General features: G+C 32.8%; 1 protein-coding gene across 7 annotated transcripts in view; it reads left to right on the plus strand.

Moving 5' to 3' along the window:
* The window catches only part of LOC145261281 (rapamycin-insensitive companion of mTOR-like), a 435824-nt gene that overhangs the window by 193833 nt on the left and 225277 nt on the right, over nt 1–16714 (plus strand). For all 7 annotated transcript variants that reach the window (XM_080119764.1, XM_080119763.1, XM_080119761.1 and 4 more), the window contains one exon: nt 6632–6758. In XM_080119764.1, the coding sequence (XP_079975890.1) occupies nt 6632–6758 (127 nt within the window). The remainder of the gene's footprint in view (nt 1–6631; nt 6759–16714) is intronic.

A 16714-nucleotide genomic window follows, 5' to 3' on the forward strand; every position in this document is an offset into this window, starting at 1 on the left:
AATAAACTTAACAAACTGAAGAAACAACATGGATTGTTGCAATATTTTTGATATGAGAAGATTATCATTACCGAAAATTGGAAGGTTCTATTTATAGGCACTAGTGATATGAACTGACGAATCAAATGGAGGCACGTTCTGCTAGCAACCAATCAGAAACAAGAATTGTTTCATAAAAATATTGAATCTTTCACATTCTAGCACATGATTTTTTTTGTATCAGCACGAGAAAGATCTTTTGCTCTTTGCCTGCAAAATTATAAAGTCCATGACCTGTACAGAATAGCTACCCACTGAAAGTTCTTCATGTCCAGGACTTGTACAGACTAGCTACCCATCAGAAACTTTTCTGAAATGAAATATGGCTTTCAATTCAAGATGGATTGTTGAATAAAATATAATTTATTTAGGGATATAAGAAAACTGGCACAAGCAGAACAGATTAAACAAGATAATGGTCGGGGAGAAAAGAATCATGTTTTGGCTTGTGGGAAAATGAATTTTTTCGGAAAAGTTTAAATTTGAAATGTTTAAATGTTTGCAGGAAATCTGAAAATCTTTCGGTTTGGAGAAAAAGTAGACCAACGTGATAAGATTTTGGAATGAACAAATTCTATCTGAATGAAAATTATTTAAAAAATATTTTGTTTTTTTTTGAAGATGGTTGATTAAAATTTTTTAATTTTTTTCATAATTTACTGTAGACTATTGACAACACCCATTATTAATTCCCAATACTAAGTTTGTTTTTCTATTTTTTTTTCTTTTCTAAATGTTTTTTTTTTTTCTTCAATGCCAGAGAAGTCTATCAGAAGTGATCATGACCTCAACTTAAATTCACAGATCAAGAAGAAAAACATCTTAAGTGGTGCACTCTGCAAATATCGACAATATTTGCAGGTGGAAATGCCAGACTAGTAAGAGCAAAAAATAGAATTAAAATTTCATCACAGAATGTGCGTGTTGCCATTTTCCAGGAAACTGGCAAAAACTGAGGCAGAAGAAAGTTCTGTAAAGGAGAACAATTATAGCTCAATCTCATTTGGATTTGAAACCGATGGTATCAATGTTCTGATCTATCAGCTATATATTTATAAAAGTGAGAATGTGTGTATGAGGACATTCTCAACCTATGTACTCAATGAATTTTTGATCTACAGACATGAAATTTAATATATAGGGTATTTAGACATGTGGAAATTTTTTTTTTTTTTTTTTTATCAAGTTTTCATCCTGAAAAAAGGTTGCTAAAAGGTTAAAATTGTAAAATTGGTACTGGGGGTGATCGGATTTTTATCTGTTGGTCAACTGTTTCATGAATGTGCATGCACAAATTATTCACATGACAGGTTACTTATGTTAAGAATAAGTAGGTTTGAAAACACTTTTTAAAGATCATGTAAAGCTGGCCTAATTGTAATCATACTTAACTCAGTCTTTAGGTTTTGGTTTTGATCTTGAGTATTTTTTTTTTTTTTTACTTACAGGAACTGTTTAGAAAAAAAAAACATAATACTTGCACATGTCTCAGTTTCTTTATTTTTTTACTTCGCTTTTTTATTAAAGGAATTTAATGTTCCATTTAATACCTACAGTATTTCTATCATTAGAATCAAATACTGTGCTGGGGTTATGTGTCTGGTTCTCTGGCACACATATATAAGTTAGGCATATGTATATGTTTATGCATTTCTATGTATAGGATTAATTTCTAAACTAATTAACTGAATTTTGGAACACATCTGTTGAGCATAAGGAAGTGTAATGTGAGCTTTATTTAATTTAATGTAGTTTTAAGCAAAGAAGGCAAAAAAGGAGTAGAAATTGTATTGTTTTGGTTGGACTATTGTTTTCATCTTTAGTGTTATTTGTGCAACGTTTCGGTTGGTGTAGCTTCTGACCTTCATCAGGCATGCGGGGTGCCATCAAGAAAGGAAAAAAGTTACTGGTTCCATAGATGGTTTCAAGTTTTTTTTTTTTTTTTTTTTTTTTCACTGTTGTTTCGTATATGTGGGGAAAAAAAAATTTGATTGATAAAGGGAGGTAATTTTAATAAAGTTTGACGGGATCATCTCCCCTTTACTGTTGAAATTTTAAGGGTTGTACAATTTTTGCTTTCCTTTTTAATTCGAGGTTCCCATATACTGCTGATGTTTATGCTTGGTTGATCAAAACAAATAATCAACCTTAATCTCAAAAATTCAGAACTGGTAGAAACCATTTGTGAAAATTCAAATCCAATATTTTATTAAATTTTAACAATAGTTGTTAAATATCAATTAATAAATTTTCCTCAAATTTTGGTTTCTTTGAAGTTTTTTTTACAGTGTTAATATAGTGCACAATACGGACACCAATATTTCAGATTTTTATTTGAATTATATTAATTTTCATGAAATGTTATAAAAAAAAAACAAAGCAGAAAAACAAAAAATTAGGTCACTCAAAAATTGGGGAGGAGGGGGGGTCATTTTTGTCACTGTACGTTTGATTGGTCTATGCTAATCATAGCAAGAGTTCTTATTCACCACAATACCGCAAACACACCAGGGGGTCATCCTACTTAAGCTTCCCAAATCAAATCATTTTTATATTTTTATGTTTTTCATTAAACAAATAACCTAGACACTTAAGGGGTCTGGAGTCTGACAGGACCTGCTCAAGCGGGGAACACAAACTCTAACTTGGCACCTCTACGTACGCACAGACTGGCTATTTTAACCCATCTTCTCTCACAGGCTGTGAGATGTAATCTTTTCCTATCACATTTGATTTATACCTTCTGTTCATGCTTGAAAAAAAGGATCCGATCCTGATCAGCAAAAGATTCAACCTCACGCTTGTCCATATAAACAATATTCATCTCTCCCTGTGCTACGGCACCTTGGTGCTGTGGATGACATAGAACACGTCCAGCAGGCGAAGCTGCTTGGGATTGATACAAGCTGTCACTTAGATATACGCCCAGTACCGTCTGAGTCTGCTGCATTTGAAGAACGCATATTTTGGCATTTCGTTGGCTGGAATTCTGCAACTCGGACACCCAGGTGAACTCACTAGTCTGGCACTGTGTGTGAACTTAAGCCTTAAATTTTAGACATTTTCTAAAATCCAATTTTGGTCAAAATTAGAATAAGGATTCTAGACATAAGGTTTAGTAGAATTTTGTGCTGATTTTCATCTTCATGAGTGAACATAAAAGTTGTTCAAACATCTGTTTTTCAGGGGGATTAATTTTACCTGCGATAGGATGAGCATTCTACAGAAAATCAAATATGGCTAATCTATATATATAAAAGCGAAGATGTGTCTTCCTCATCAGTTGTTTGATCTGTGCAAAACCAATGACATATTTGGAATCTGCACGTTGTTGCGAACAAAGCAAGTTCTAAAGTTTTAGTCTACTTTTAAATGATTAAAAGTTGTTTTTTTTTCTATTATTATAATAGTGTATCATAAAGGGTTTAATTATTTTAGTTAGTAGTATATCCATTTGTATGATTATTTAATGCTGGGAACCATTTTTTTAACAAAGTGTTAGAAGAATAATGGCTAGAATCCAGAGATTCATTTGTTTCCCCAAGTCTTAGGTTTTATTATTAATGTTATAGGGAGACTCAAAGAGAGGGGGGGGGATAAGCCCCTCCCAGTCACAGTGCTCTTCCTGCAACCCATTCTACCATAAAAAAATGACTAAGTAATCTAATGTATAAGAAAGGGTTGGATTATTTTTCTAAACAAATGTTTTACAAAAACAGCAGTTGTACGATTTAACAGCAAAATATGCAGTGAAGAGCTGTAACGTGACACCGTTATGCTTGAACTCTGTTCATTACAGTTTAAATCTTTCTCAGACCATCACAGTCTGGCATCGTCGGAAAGGAACAAGCAAAATCAATAAATCCAACTCGACTTTTTTCTTCTGTTTTAGCAAAAGGTATTTATTACTGTTAATTTCCAAATAATGCCCGATTCTTGTTTTTTCTAACTGTTCATTTCGTCTGCCATGAAATTAACAAAACCCTGTCATCTTGACACCAGCTTAAAAGTCTCTTGCCACCACCACGGCACGTTTTTTTTTTTTCTTATCCGACCTTAAACTGATTATAGCCAGCCATTTCTTGCCTTTGACTTTACACGTTCATCTTCTTTGGCCTGCACTTTGCTTCTCCCTGATCACGTGCTGTCTTTTTTTCTTTTTCTTCTTGTTAATTTACATATTGCTCAAACAGCTGCTGCTGCTAATATCTTCACAAGCCAGCTATCTTAAAGCTCTTGCTGATATTTTATATGATATGATTTTACTTTTGACATCCTTCTAACCCTAACCCTAACCTCTTCCCTTTATTTTATTTTTTGTCCTCACATTCAATGTTTCTGACAAAAAGGGAAGACTTGTTAAATTAAGAGTGTTCCAGTTAAGTTTGTTATATTCGAGTTAACATGCTGGCGTGTCTTGGCAGCTTTTGGAAATTAACTTTCAAACTAATCTGACTCTAGACAAGTTTTTATGTGGCAAAAGTAATGCAAAACGTGAGTTACACAAGCAACAACACCTCTGTATATGCTGTTGGATGACGGAATCAAGAAAGGAAAAAGAAAAGAAAATCTTTCATCTATAGATGGTTTATTAATATACATATGGCATTAATTTGCATGTGAGGACAATAACTGCTGTGAAAAAGAATGAAGGGGAAAACACAGAACGGTCTTATTTTTTAAATTTTTGTTTGGACAGCTGAGATAGACTGTGAACAGTCGGTGAAAATTACAATCGAAGTCGAGAGTATGTAAGAAGTTTGGACAAATGTTTATTATTTTTAAATCTGTTTCGTTCACTTTATTTTTACGCCTTTCTCTCAAGACCATCCTCATCACTTCCTCCCATGTTTTCTTTAGTCTTTTCCTGCTAACCAACCGTGCTACTTCAACTGTTCTACCTCTATTAACTCAAGAACTCTCAACTTTCAAGATGGCCATACCATCAAAGTCTCCTATTCTGCGCACATTTTTTTTGTGCTTTTATTTCCTTTGCGGTCATTAAATTTCAGCTCATCTCTAAGACACACATTGCAGATCCATTACATTATTCAACGTGCAACGAATATTCTTAAATCTCGTTGACGTGTTCACTATCATACCTCATCACACGGCATACACATTATTCACTACAAATTTTGTAATAAATACAAACCTCAGAGAAAGCTATCCAATGTTTATTTCTGAACATTATGTAATGCTGCATTTATTTGGACTGTTCTTGCCATGGTTCTGACTGGACAGGTCTTGCCATGGCAGGGTTTGTACAGACTTGAAAAGTCATTGAATTTTGACTTTTGCCTTGAAAAGACCTTATTTCTATTATTGCCTTGAAAAATCCTTGAAAATATGGAAAATGTCTTACAATTTCTTGAAAAGGCCTTGAAAATTGTATTCATGTCCAGTAAACATTTTGTATCACAATATTAAAAATTAAATCAAAATAAATTGTAACGAAAAAGTGTAAGGAAAAATTCAAGATGGCGCCCGACTCTCTCTTTAACACGGTAAGATATCCTCAACACGGCACAAGAAGCAACAGCCACACGATTCCCCAGCCAACTCAATCGTCACTCACCCACGTCTTTCCCCTCACCCGCTTTTATCGTCGTTCTAGGCCGGCTAAATTTGCATATTCCGAGAATTCGTGTGACTTTGCGAGACATCATACTTTACAAAAGACGGCGGCCGCCATCTTGGTCTTTCTTTTCTATTTTTGGTCGGTAACGCTGAGCTGGTCTCGAGGTAAGTCTTTTTCCCCTCATCCGTCTCTCCCACGTACCTACACAACACGCAAACACGCGGGCGCTTATCTCCTGGATGCACGTTACATAAATACCATTAAATTATTTTTTAAATATAGACAATAAAATCGAAATACGTTGTTCTGAAATTGCATAGTATTGTGGATACATTAGTTATGTCCTTTTATCACAAAACTACCTTGGATAGTTTTGTGATAAAGATTAAAATCTGTGTCTATTTTTGTTCTTATTTATGATTTAATTTTTTTGGGAGTCGGCTCAAGGAGGAAGGAGTAGTGTCAGCCTCCGTAAATTATATTGCCCTCCTCTGTTAAAAAATGCTTTCCTTGCATGAACAGAACTCTCCAATGCCCCCCTCCCCCACCACCACCACACGCACACACACACAAAAAAATTGTGATAATTTAAAATTAGGCCGGACAGACCAAAAAAAAAAAAAAAAAAAAAAAAAATGGACAAGATGGCAGCCATCTTGGTTGGAAATTAAAAGCCATAAAGAAAGTTAATATTTGAGATTAAATAAAAATGGTAATATTTATTTATTGTATATTTGATTTTTTTTTTAATCACTTTTTTGAATTGCTGTGGATTGTAAAGAAAAAAAAAACATTTTTTAAAGTTTTGAAAACTTGAATTTTGTTTAGAAAAGGCCTAGAAAAACTTTGAAAAGCCTTGAAATATCCTTGAAAATAACCATTGAAAATTTGTATGAACACTGCATGGTCATAACTGGACAAGTCTTGCCATGTGTTCAACTGGATAACTTTCATAACAAAATGTTTTCACATTGTGTTTTTGTAAAATTTGTACTTTCTGTTCTTTTTCAGTTTTTGTGATCTCATCCCTGTCACTAGCCATGATATCTACATCAAACTGATTGTGTCAAGCCTTTATTATGCACGTGATAGCTCAACTCGAGTAATACTGTCGAAGGCATTAGTTTCAGCATCAGAGGTGAGTACAAATTGCTAATATTTACAAAACAAAAAATGATGGAGGGTAAGAAGTAAAATAAGATTCTTTGTCTAATCAGACTCCCTCAGTATTTCTCTCTCCCACATATATATATATATATATATATATATATATATATATACACGCACACACACACATACATACATACACAAGTTTATATAAAGTTATATCTTTTTAAGGTGTTTACACCTTAATATTGTCCTAATTGTTTCAAATAACAAGTTCAATGAAGTTGTTTTTGGCTTCACGATATATATATATATATATATATATATATATATATATATATATACACACACACATATACAGGGTGGTTACAAAGTCTGGCTACATTATGTTGCCAGACTTTTTAACCACCCTGTGTATATATATATATATATATATATATATATATATAGCAGCGGGCTACTTTAGTCTTGGACAGACTATGGATACCCAATCAAAGTTGCTTGCGCGTGAAATTTTTGTGGTTACAAAGTCTGGCTACATTATGTTGCCAGACTTTGTAACCACCCTGTATATACACACACACACATACATACACGAGTTTATATAAAATTATATCTTTTTAAGGTGTTTACACCTTGTAATATTGTCCTAATTGTTTCAAATAACAAGTTCAATGAAGTTGTTTTTGGCTTCACGGTATATATATATATATATATATATATATATATATGTTGGGTGCATCTAGATGGCCAAAGTAAAGAAGCAGTCCGCAATCATAATTTTTGTTTATTTATTTTTTAAATTGTTTTACTCCAATGAATGCTGATATATTTTCCTCTTTCTCTTAACATGATAAAGGGAAAGAAATATAAGTAAAATAATTCTAATTGTGAACTGATTCTTTCCTTTAGTCAGTGTGTATAATATAACAAATAAATGTCAAAAGTCTATATTCCAACACTTAACAATTTTAAAAGAAAGTATATGCATATTACAAAATCCGAATAATTGTTGGAGAAATTACTTTCTTCTTTGAATCTTGGTTATATGCTCTGTAATTACATTGACCTTCATAAATTGAAGGATTGGTGTAGTAAATAATGGCCAATCAATAATTCCCCCGTTATCCAACGATCTTGAAGTTGTTTGTATGGCAACCTAGAAAGCTAATCTGTTTGCTTATTGGTTTGCCTCCAACTCTACCTTGGACCCAGCAAACTACCCCCTCCATGATTTTCCTCTGCGGACAGAAACCACACTAGATTTTTCTAGTGAGCTGAAAATCACTCAAGTACATGATATCATAAAAAAACCTAGACCCCTAAAAAGCATGTGGACTGTCCTATCAAAAATAATGCTCTGCTGAACTTGCTCCAGTCCTATCCAAACTTTTCAAAAACCTTTATGACTCTTGCTTTCCTGACTGCTGGAAAACTGCTTCTCTGATACCAGCTTACAAGAATTCTGGCGATAAAATTATCGCCCTATTAGCCTCCTCCCTCTTTTCGCCAAAATATTTGAGTCATAATTAATCAAGCTCTAGTCCATCACCCTACAGCTGCTAAACTTCTGTCTGACCAACAGGTATGAGTTTAGGTAAGCCCATTCTACAGCAGATATTCTAACTGTAATCTCTGTACATATATACCATACACTTGATAAAGCAGGGTAGGCTAGGGCAGTAGCCCTATATTTTTTTTTTTTTTTATTTATTTTTTTTTTTTTATTACATTTTCACCCCAAACAAGGCACATTGCCACTTTGGTGTAGGGGGATACTATCAGGGGAAACATCTACTGGGGTACTATGTAGGGATTAGGGCAGCGAGATGTTGGTTCACGTTGCACTTGAACTTCTGCATGTCAGTACAGTTGGGGAAGCAGTGACCTGGAATGGAATTCCAAAGTCTAGCAGTTCTAGGGAAGAAACTACTGGAGTAGAAAGATCTTTTACATCTAGGGATCTCTACAGTGTGGGGGTGGGATTTTGCAGCTTGTCGGGTCTGTCGAGGGTGTTCACAAGACCTTTGACAGGGTATAGCACGATGGTCTTCTCATGAAAGTCACATCTTGTGGTATTACAGGACGAATACTTAACATAATTAAATCCGTAAATAAGAGATGAATCCAGGATGTCCTCAATGGTCGTACATTATTATATAAATGTGGGTGTACCTTAGAGGATACATTACCTGAAAGTATTTTGTTCAAACTCCTCAGTTTAACGTTCATGGGTACATGAGTTGGCACAGATACATTAACGGTATTGCCAAGGCTGCTGCAAGGAAAGTGGGTGCTTTCTACCATGCTTGAAAGTTACGCTTGCAAGTATCCTATACCTCTATAAGGGTATTATTCGTCCATGTATGGAGTATTGTTGCCACATTTGGGCTGGTGCATCTGCTACCAATCTCTTCCTCTCTGACAGGGTTCATAAGAGAGTCTCCAACCTGCACTAACAGCTAGGCTTCAATCGTTGTCCCATCGATGAAATGCTGCATCCCTCTGCCAGTTTTACAAGTATTTTAATGGTAGATACTCTGACGAACTACAAGCCTTTGTCACATCTCGACATAAATACCTCCGACAAGCAGCAAAATCCCACCCCTACACAGTAGATATCACCAGATGCCTTCTGCTCTAATAGTTTTTTCCTTAGGACTGTTAGACTTTGAAATTCCCTTCTCGATTCCTGCTTCCCTGACTGTACTGACATGCAGAAGTTCAAGTGTAATGCAAACAGACATCTTGCTGCTCAACTCCCTACGTAGTACTCTTGCAAATTATGTTCCAGATAGTAGCCCCTGACGGAGCTGAGCAAGATCCCCCTCCCCCTAATTTTTATAGTAATATAGTTTTTGAAGTTGGGGGTGTTTATTCAGAAAGCTGTTCTTAACATGGGGAGATTGAGGTTGTTTATACTAAGCTGGGTGAGGTTGTTAAAAAAAATACTAACTGCAGAATACCGGTTAAAATTATGGGGGAGAGTGATTCTCGTTCAGGTCCGCCTCCTACATCAAAGTGTGCCTCGTTTGGTTGAAATGCAATCTATATATCTGTAAAAGTGAAAATGTCTGTCTGTGTAAATTTCCTTACACAATAACTCTGTCAACTTTCAGTTTACAGACTTGAAATTTGATATACAGGGTACTGAGATTTGGGAAAATCTTTGTAATCAGTTTTCGGCCAGAAATTTGGCTGTTAAGGGGTCAAAGTTCAACGATTTGACCTTTGAGAACTTTACCAAACTCCTCTGCCAATTTTGGGTCTAATCACTTGAAATTTTAGATATAGGTGCCTTGGACATGGATCTAACTTAATAACTTGATTTGAACACAAAACAATAAATTTTAAGGGGTCATAATAGGGGTCAAAGTTAAAAAAATATTTGACCTCTGCGGTCTCTACCAAATTACTAAAGACAATTTCTAGTCTAAACATTTGAAATTTTACACAAAGGGTATTCAGAGATAGGGCAAGCTTTTTAATTGGTTTTGGTCAAAAATTTGAGCTACAAATATATAAGTGTATGTATGTATGTTTGCATATCGTTTTGAAGCTCGACCCTTCAGAATACCGAAAAATTGGCTAAAAACATTTTCTTCACCCTCAACTGGGCACCTTTTCTACAGGTAGGGGTCGCTTTTTTGTGTAAGTCATCCCCTCTTTTTGATTGTCTAGCCTTAATTTAAACCTATGTCACTTCCGGTTTGGCGGTAGTCGTAACAGCAAAGATGTCAGGTTATTTCCCATTCTTTTCCTCCTTCGCAGCACGGGTTCGAGCCTGTCTTCCTACTACCACTTTTTTTTTTTTTTTTTTTTTTTTTTTTGCTCAACACACACTTCCAGACACCTGGGCACCCATGCTAGTAAAAAAAAATAAATAAAAGGTTAAATATAATTGAAGAAACATATTTATTTACACACACACACACACATATATATATATATATATATATATATATATATATATATGTCTACTGTTTAAAACACTCTTGATATAGAATGTAAAATTCAAAATTTTACGGTTTTAAAGATTAAAAACAAGTGCAGGATTATTTTTTATTTAATAAATAAAAAATATTTATTTATTAAAACAAATTCAATATTTTGATTCATAATAAAATCTTCATCATCTTCATTTTTTTTTTTTTTTTTTTTTTTACATTGCATGATGGCAGTGGTGGTCCCTGGCATGTTTTCCTTGATATTTTTTCAAATGTCATATATATATATATATATATATATATATAAAATAAAATCCAGTTTCTTAACCTTTAACGTTTGATACATTTAAAAATTTGCTGTTGCTGATAAAATTTCATCCGATTTCTTTTCCAGCATAGCTTGGGTAACATTTCAACGTATCACATGTTATCACTCTGTATTTATGCAAATATTTTGCCATCACGTTTTAACCACAAGTTGTTGTATTGCAGATTGTTTGTTTTTTTTTATACAAAGTTCTTTGATAGGTTTTGTATTGAAATATCTTTGAGTATTGATAATTGGAAAGATCTGATGAAAGAAGAAACAGGGGATTTTGACCAAATCAACACCTTACACAGCCTAACATCACAGATGCATTTGAGAAGTTTTATTCCCAGACAAGCCAAAAGGCCTGACATATAAAATCAACAGTAGGTTTTTTGATATGACAGGAACGCGTTTGAAATGAATGTTTCTGTCTAGAGCGCAACTGAATCATGATACTTGACCTTTTAATTTTAAAATTTAATTCAAGCCATTATATAGATAAAATAATTAAAAAAATCAACAGTAGGTTTTCTACAGTGCAAGGTAAACGACAATATATTGTGGACTGAGTCATTGTGGGGAAGCATGTGAAGCTTCCTCAAGGTGCACCATGATGTGTCCCCAACTAAAGCAGGCAATCAATCAATTTGATTGAAAAATGGGTGATTTCACTGACAATAAAAATATAGGATTGTCAAACATTCGTTAATCATTATTTAATCCTGACCAACATCGGGTCTCCCTGCTAGTATATATATACTTTTTGTTTTTACATAAGAATTAGTGTGTCGTTACACATTCATGAGCATGTTTCAGTCAGCTAGTAACTGGAAACCTCTTCAGGCGATATAGCTTATACAAAAGCGGAGTCTGTAATGAAAATGGTTCAGTTATTCAGCATCACAAATTATTATCAGTAGGTAACATTACATGTTATTAAAAATAGAAGTATGAAATAAAAAGTGAAATGGTTTTAATATATGAAAAGAAGACAAAAAAAGGTGGAGATTAAGGTTTGCATTGAAATAGAGAAAAAAATGGAGGAAGAAAAGGATGAGGAGGATAAGAAAATAAAAATTAGATAAAAAATAAAAATATATATTAGTGGCCCCGCAAGGCCACAGGGGAGACAACTGAAGCTGCCTGCCAAGACAATAAATATACAAATGTAGGGAAATTTCGGGCATATTTTGTTGGTTTGAAAACGTAGGTTCTTTTTTACCAATTGTCATAAAATTTGAACCATAGAATAGTGCTATAATTTTCAAAAAGCCTGCAAATTTTCATGTAGTTTCGTCCCATAGAACATAAACTATGAGCATTTCAATATTGAATTTGGCTACAAGTGTGTGTGTGTATATATATATATATATATATATATATATATATATATATGTGTTAGAAAAGCGTTTCATCCAAGGCATGAAAATTGTTAAACAAAATGTTTTTACTATAGGCTTTAAAAATAAAGGTACAAGTTTCAATTTGAAATTTATTTTTCTTCAAAGTGCACTTTTATACATTTTACAAAGTAAGGTATAAAAATTTAATACCTTACTTTGTAAAATGTATAAAAGTGCACTTTGAAGAAAAATAAATTTCAAATTAAGTCTTGTACCTTTATTTTTAAAGCCTATGGTAAAAACATTTTGTTTAACAATTTTCATGCCTTGGATGAAAGCTTTTCTAACTTGTATCGTATCTTTTTAAGATTATATTTTATTTAATTAATTTGGATTTAAAAAAAAAATGAGTAGTTTTGCATGTATTTATAAAAACTCTCCTACTCCCTATTTCAGTTAGTATTTCTCCTCACACCACAACTCTTTTTTGCAACTCCCTCTTTGTCATAAATGTCTGAATAATGAGAAAATCTGAATTTTTTTAACAAAAACTTTTTTAGATTAAATTTTTAAAAACTTCTTTCAGAATAGAAAATCTTTACAATTTAATAAGGAACGTATTTCATATAGGTTTCATTAAAAATATTCAGTAGATAATGAGAAAAATAGAGATTTAAATTTCAAAATGACTGTATAACTGGTTACGCTCAATAGTAGTCCTCGCCAGCAAAAGTTTTTGCTATTGTTATTCTATTAAAAACATTTTGTGTCCTGTTCTTTCGCACGAGGACTAATATATATATATATATATATATATATATATATATAATGAGAGATAGTACCACCGTTTTTGGCAGTTTTATAAATTCCAAATCTCGGCAACTATTGATCAGAATTTAACAAATGAAGGCTCATTGAAAGAATAATGACCTTCAATGTGTAGTCGGCTTTGTGACATTTTCCCTTAAGGTCACATTAAGGGGATCATCCATCATACTTGCTGCTGTGGTTTCAAATGATCTGAAATAGCAGCAAGGGGAGACTTGATTCCAAATATTTCTCATATGTTATATCTCCTATTTGGTTTTCATACATTAAGTAAATTTCAGTGTATAAGGATTATTTGATACTGGAGATATTCATAATTGTACCTTTTACCTAAAGAAGAGAGAAATAACATATGAGAAATATTTGGAATCAAGTCTCCCCTTGCTGTTATTTCAGATCATTTAAAACTATAGGAAGTTTTAGTCTCCCCTCCATCAAATCTAGATGTTTTGGGGAAATATATATTGCTCAGAAGTAGCTGTGTAAACACTACACCGTTGGTGTTGTTTTCTTTAAGCATTAAGTTTACTAATTCTTCCATGTCATTCATTCAGGATTCTACTGCTATTCCATTCGTTTTGTAAACCTTATCATGATGTATGCATGTTGGCCACAGCTGATAACTGTGTGGACAGTATGTTGACTATTGATGCTAACCGCTTGACTGGTGTGATTTCAAATGTTTTCTTATATCGTGTTTGTATTTATTGGAGGAAAATGTTTGACAATTCTTTTCTAAATCACACCTACAAGAGCCTATCTTTGCATGTAAGACAAATTCTATAATATTTTTGTAATAATACATATGCCTCACGCTAGTAAAAAAAAACTCTGTTTATAAACGAAAGTGATATATTTAATGTGATCATGCCGATCCTCTCAAGTTCTCTAAACTTTTCATGTGACTCCAAGGACCAGAGCCAGCTCACTATCCATCACATGATTTTCATTCTAGAAAATGTCTAAAATTTAATGTGTAAATTTTAGCTGTCTTAAGAAGAAATAAAATTCAGGGGAATTTTGCTTAATTGGTGTTTAATGAGTATGGATTAAATTGAATGTAAATCTGAAATATTTGAATGTTTATTTTTTATATTTTGTGGTTGTTCGCTTTATTTTGCTTATACATTTGTTGGATTTTTATGCTCATATTCTTTCTTATACACACAATAATTCTGCTTTCCATTCATTAGCACTGAATCAAAGGGAGGTAATTCATCTAAACTTAATACGATAATAGTATTAATAATACAAGTTCTTTGTGGATGCAAGAATAAACAATAAACAGACTACAATTGATTTTTGTTTTGAGTTAATTGCAAAAGTTAATTTTTATAATTTTTTTTTTTTTTTTAGATATCAATTGATAACTTGGATCATTTGATTCTTACAAAAACCACGGGAACATATGCTGGATATTTAGATAGGAAATAGCTTGGCAGATTATACAGGTTTATATAAATAAGTTTTACTAAGAAATGACAATAAAATTAGAAAGTAAACATTGTAAATCTAGCTTCAATTACATAAAAACTGTACAATAGAAAAATCGGAAATTTAAATTGCTGTAGATGTAAACAAGTCGTTACAATGTTGTTGTATATGGAAGGTGACAGATCCCGGTAATTGGAGAAATGAAGTGAATAGTATTGAAAATAATATTTATTAAAGGAAAAGCCAAGAATCGAACTCGGTGATCAAAATTTAAAAATAATATTGCTATTTAGATGCGATGCTAAGAATGTGTAGAATTGTCCATTATATTAGAAATAACTATACAACTTGTAAGGTCAGAGAGGTAGAATTGGACAATGTAAATTAAAAAAATGCCAAAAACATGTTGGAGACATATGTAATATGTAAAATCCATGTGAAAAAAACATTCACATGTTTGAGCACGTTCTGTCATCACAAAGAAAGATAGCTCAATATATTTAAGTTAGGGTTCGAAATCAGTCGAGTCAGAAGAGTTCAGAACAGTCAGAGGAGGAGAGTTAGCTTAAGCACCTTTCGAAAGCGAGGCAGAGAAGGGAGAACAAAATGTATGAACATAGCGCAGCATCGAATACCTGAACATTCTCATCATCAGCTGGAATGTCATCATGTTGGTTGTAAGCCTTTGTCTTCGTCATCATTTCTACCGCAAAGTAATGTTTTTGTCTTCGTCTTGTAAAATAACTTATAGGAAACCTCTTCTAAAGGTGTTGTTTGTATCCTCCTCTTCCGTAATGAATTCCCTTCTGTGTTTAAAAAGAACTGTTCATTTTACATTTCTCTCAATCTTCTAATAACTTGAACTAATTATCACATTGTCATCGCCATATATGCCGTTATATGATGGCTCCTTTATATGCCACTAGCGAGGGGTTCCCGGTGTTGCCCGGGTGTTTGTAGGTGTGTGTGAAAAAAACAGGTGCCCGTGAAAAAAAAAGCCTTGACGACGTGCAGTTGGAAAATAGTAAAGTGTGAAAAACATAAAAACAGGTGTGCGTTTTTGATTGATGTGACGGCGATAGGTATCCAGCAGTTAGCATTTTGTGCGGGATAGTTTTTACTGAGGTCAATAAATCGGTTTGTTTATTTTTAAAAACCCGCTCCCTGTTTATTAGGGGGAGCGTCTCGTCTCGAAATGAAAGCTACCGTCTGATATGACGAAGTCGACATTGCCTTGACCAAACGTTACTTAGCTCTCTAGAGACCACTGGCTTTCGGCCAGTGATTAGAGTCGAGGTTTGTTTTTTGTTTATACCGAAAACCGAATGTAACGCGTGCCGATGTGGGAAATGTCAAATAATTAACGTTTGAAAGTCAATAAAATTAAATAGACAGGCGAGCTCCGTGGTTAAGTGTGAGATATTACAATTTATAGATGATATAAAAAGTTTTAAGAAGTTGTGAAGCGAGCGAGCGCTTCTCTGAAAGAAGCCTTTTGTGGACATCGAGGAAAAGCATACATACATACATACATTTTCGCTTTTATATATAAAGATTATATAAATGTCTCTTCGTCCGTTATATGTCTTGTTCCCATTATGTACGCTGCTATGCTAAAAATAAAACTAAGATGTAAATTTTATATATGCTAAAAATAAAACTAAGATGTAAATTTTATATATGCTAAAAATAAAACTAAGATGTAAATTTTATATATGCTAAAAATAAAACTAAGATGTAAATTTTATATATGCTAAAAATAAAACTAAGATGTAAATTTTATATATGCTAAAAATAAAACTAAGATGTAAATTTTATATATGCTAAAAATAAAACTAAGATGTAAATTTTATATATGCTAAAAATAAAACTAAGATGTAAATTTTATATATGCTAAAAATAAAACTAAGATGTAAATTTTATATATGCTAAAAATAAAACTAAGATGTAAATTTTATATATGCTAAAAATAAAACTAAGATGTAAATTTTATATATGCTAAAAATAAAACTAAGGTGTAAATTTTATATATGCTAAAAATAAAACTAAGATGTAAATTTTATATATGCTAAAAATAAAACTAAGGTGTAAATTTTATATATGCTAAAAATAAAACTAAGATGTA

The sequence above is a fragment of the Euprymna scolopes genome, chromosome 37 (assembly GCF_053919585.1).
Source record: "Euprymna scolopes isolate OS-2025 chromosome 37, ASM5391958v1, whole genome shotgun sequence".
Lineage (NCBI taxonomy): Eukaryota > Metazoa > Mollusca > Cephalopoda > Sepiida > Sepiolidae > Euprymna > Euprymna scolopes.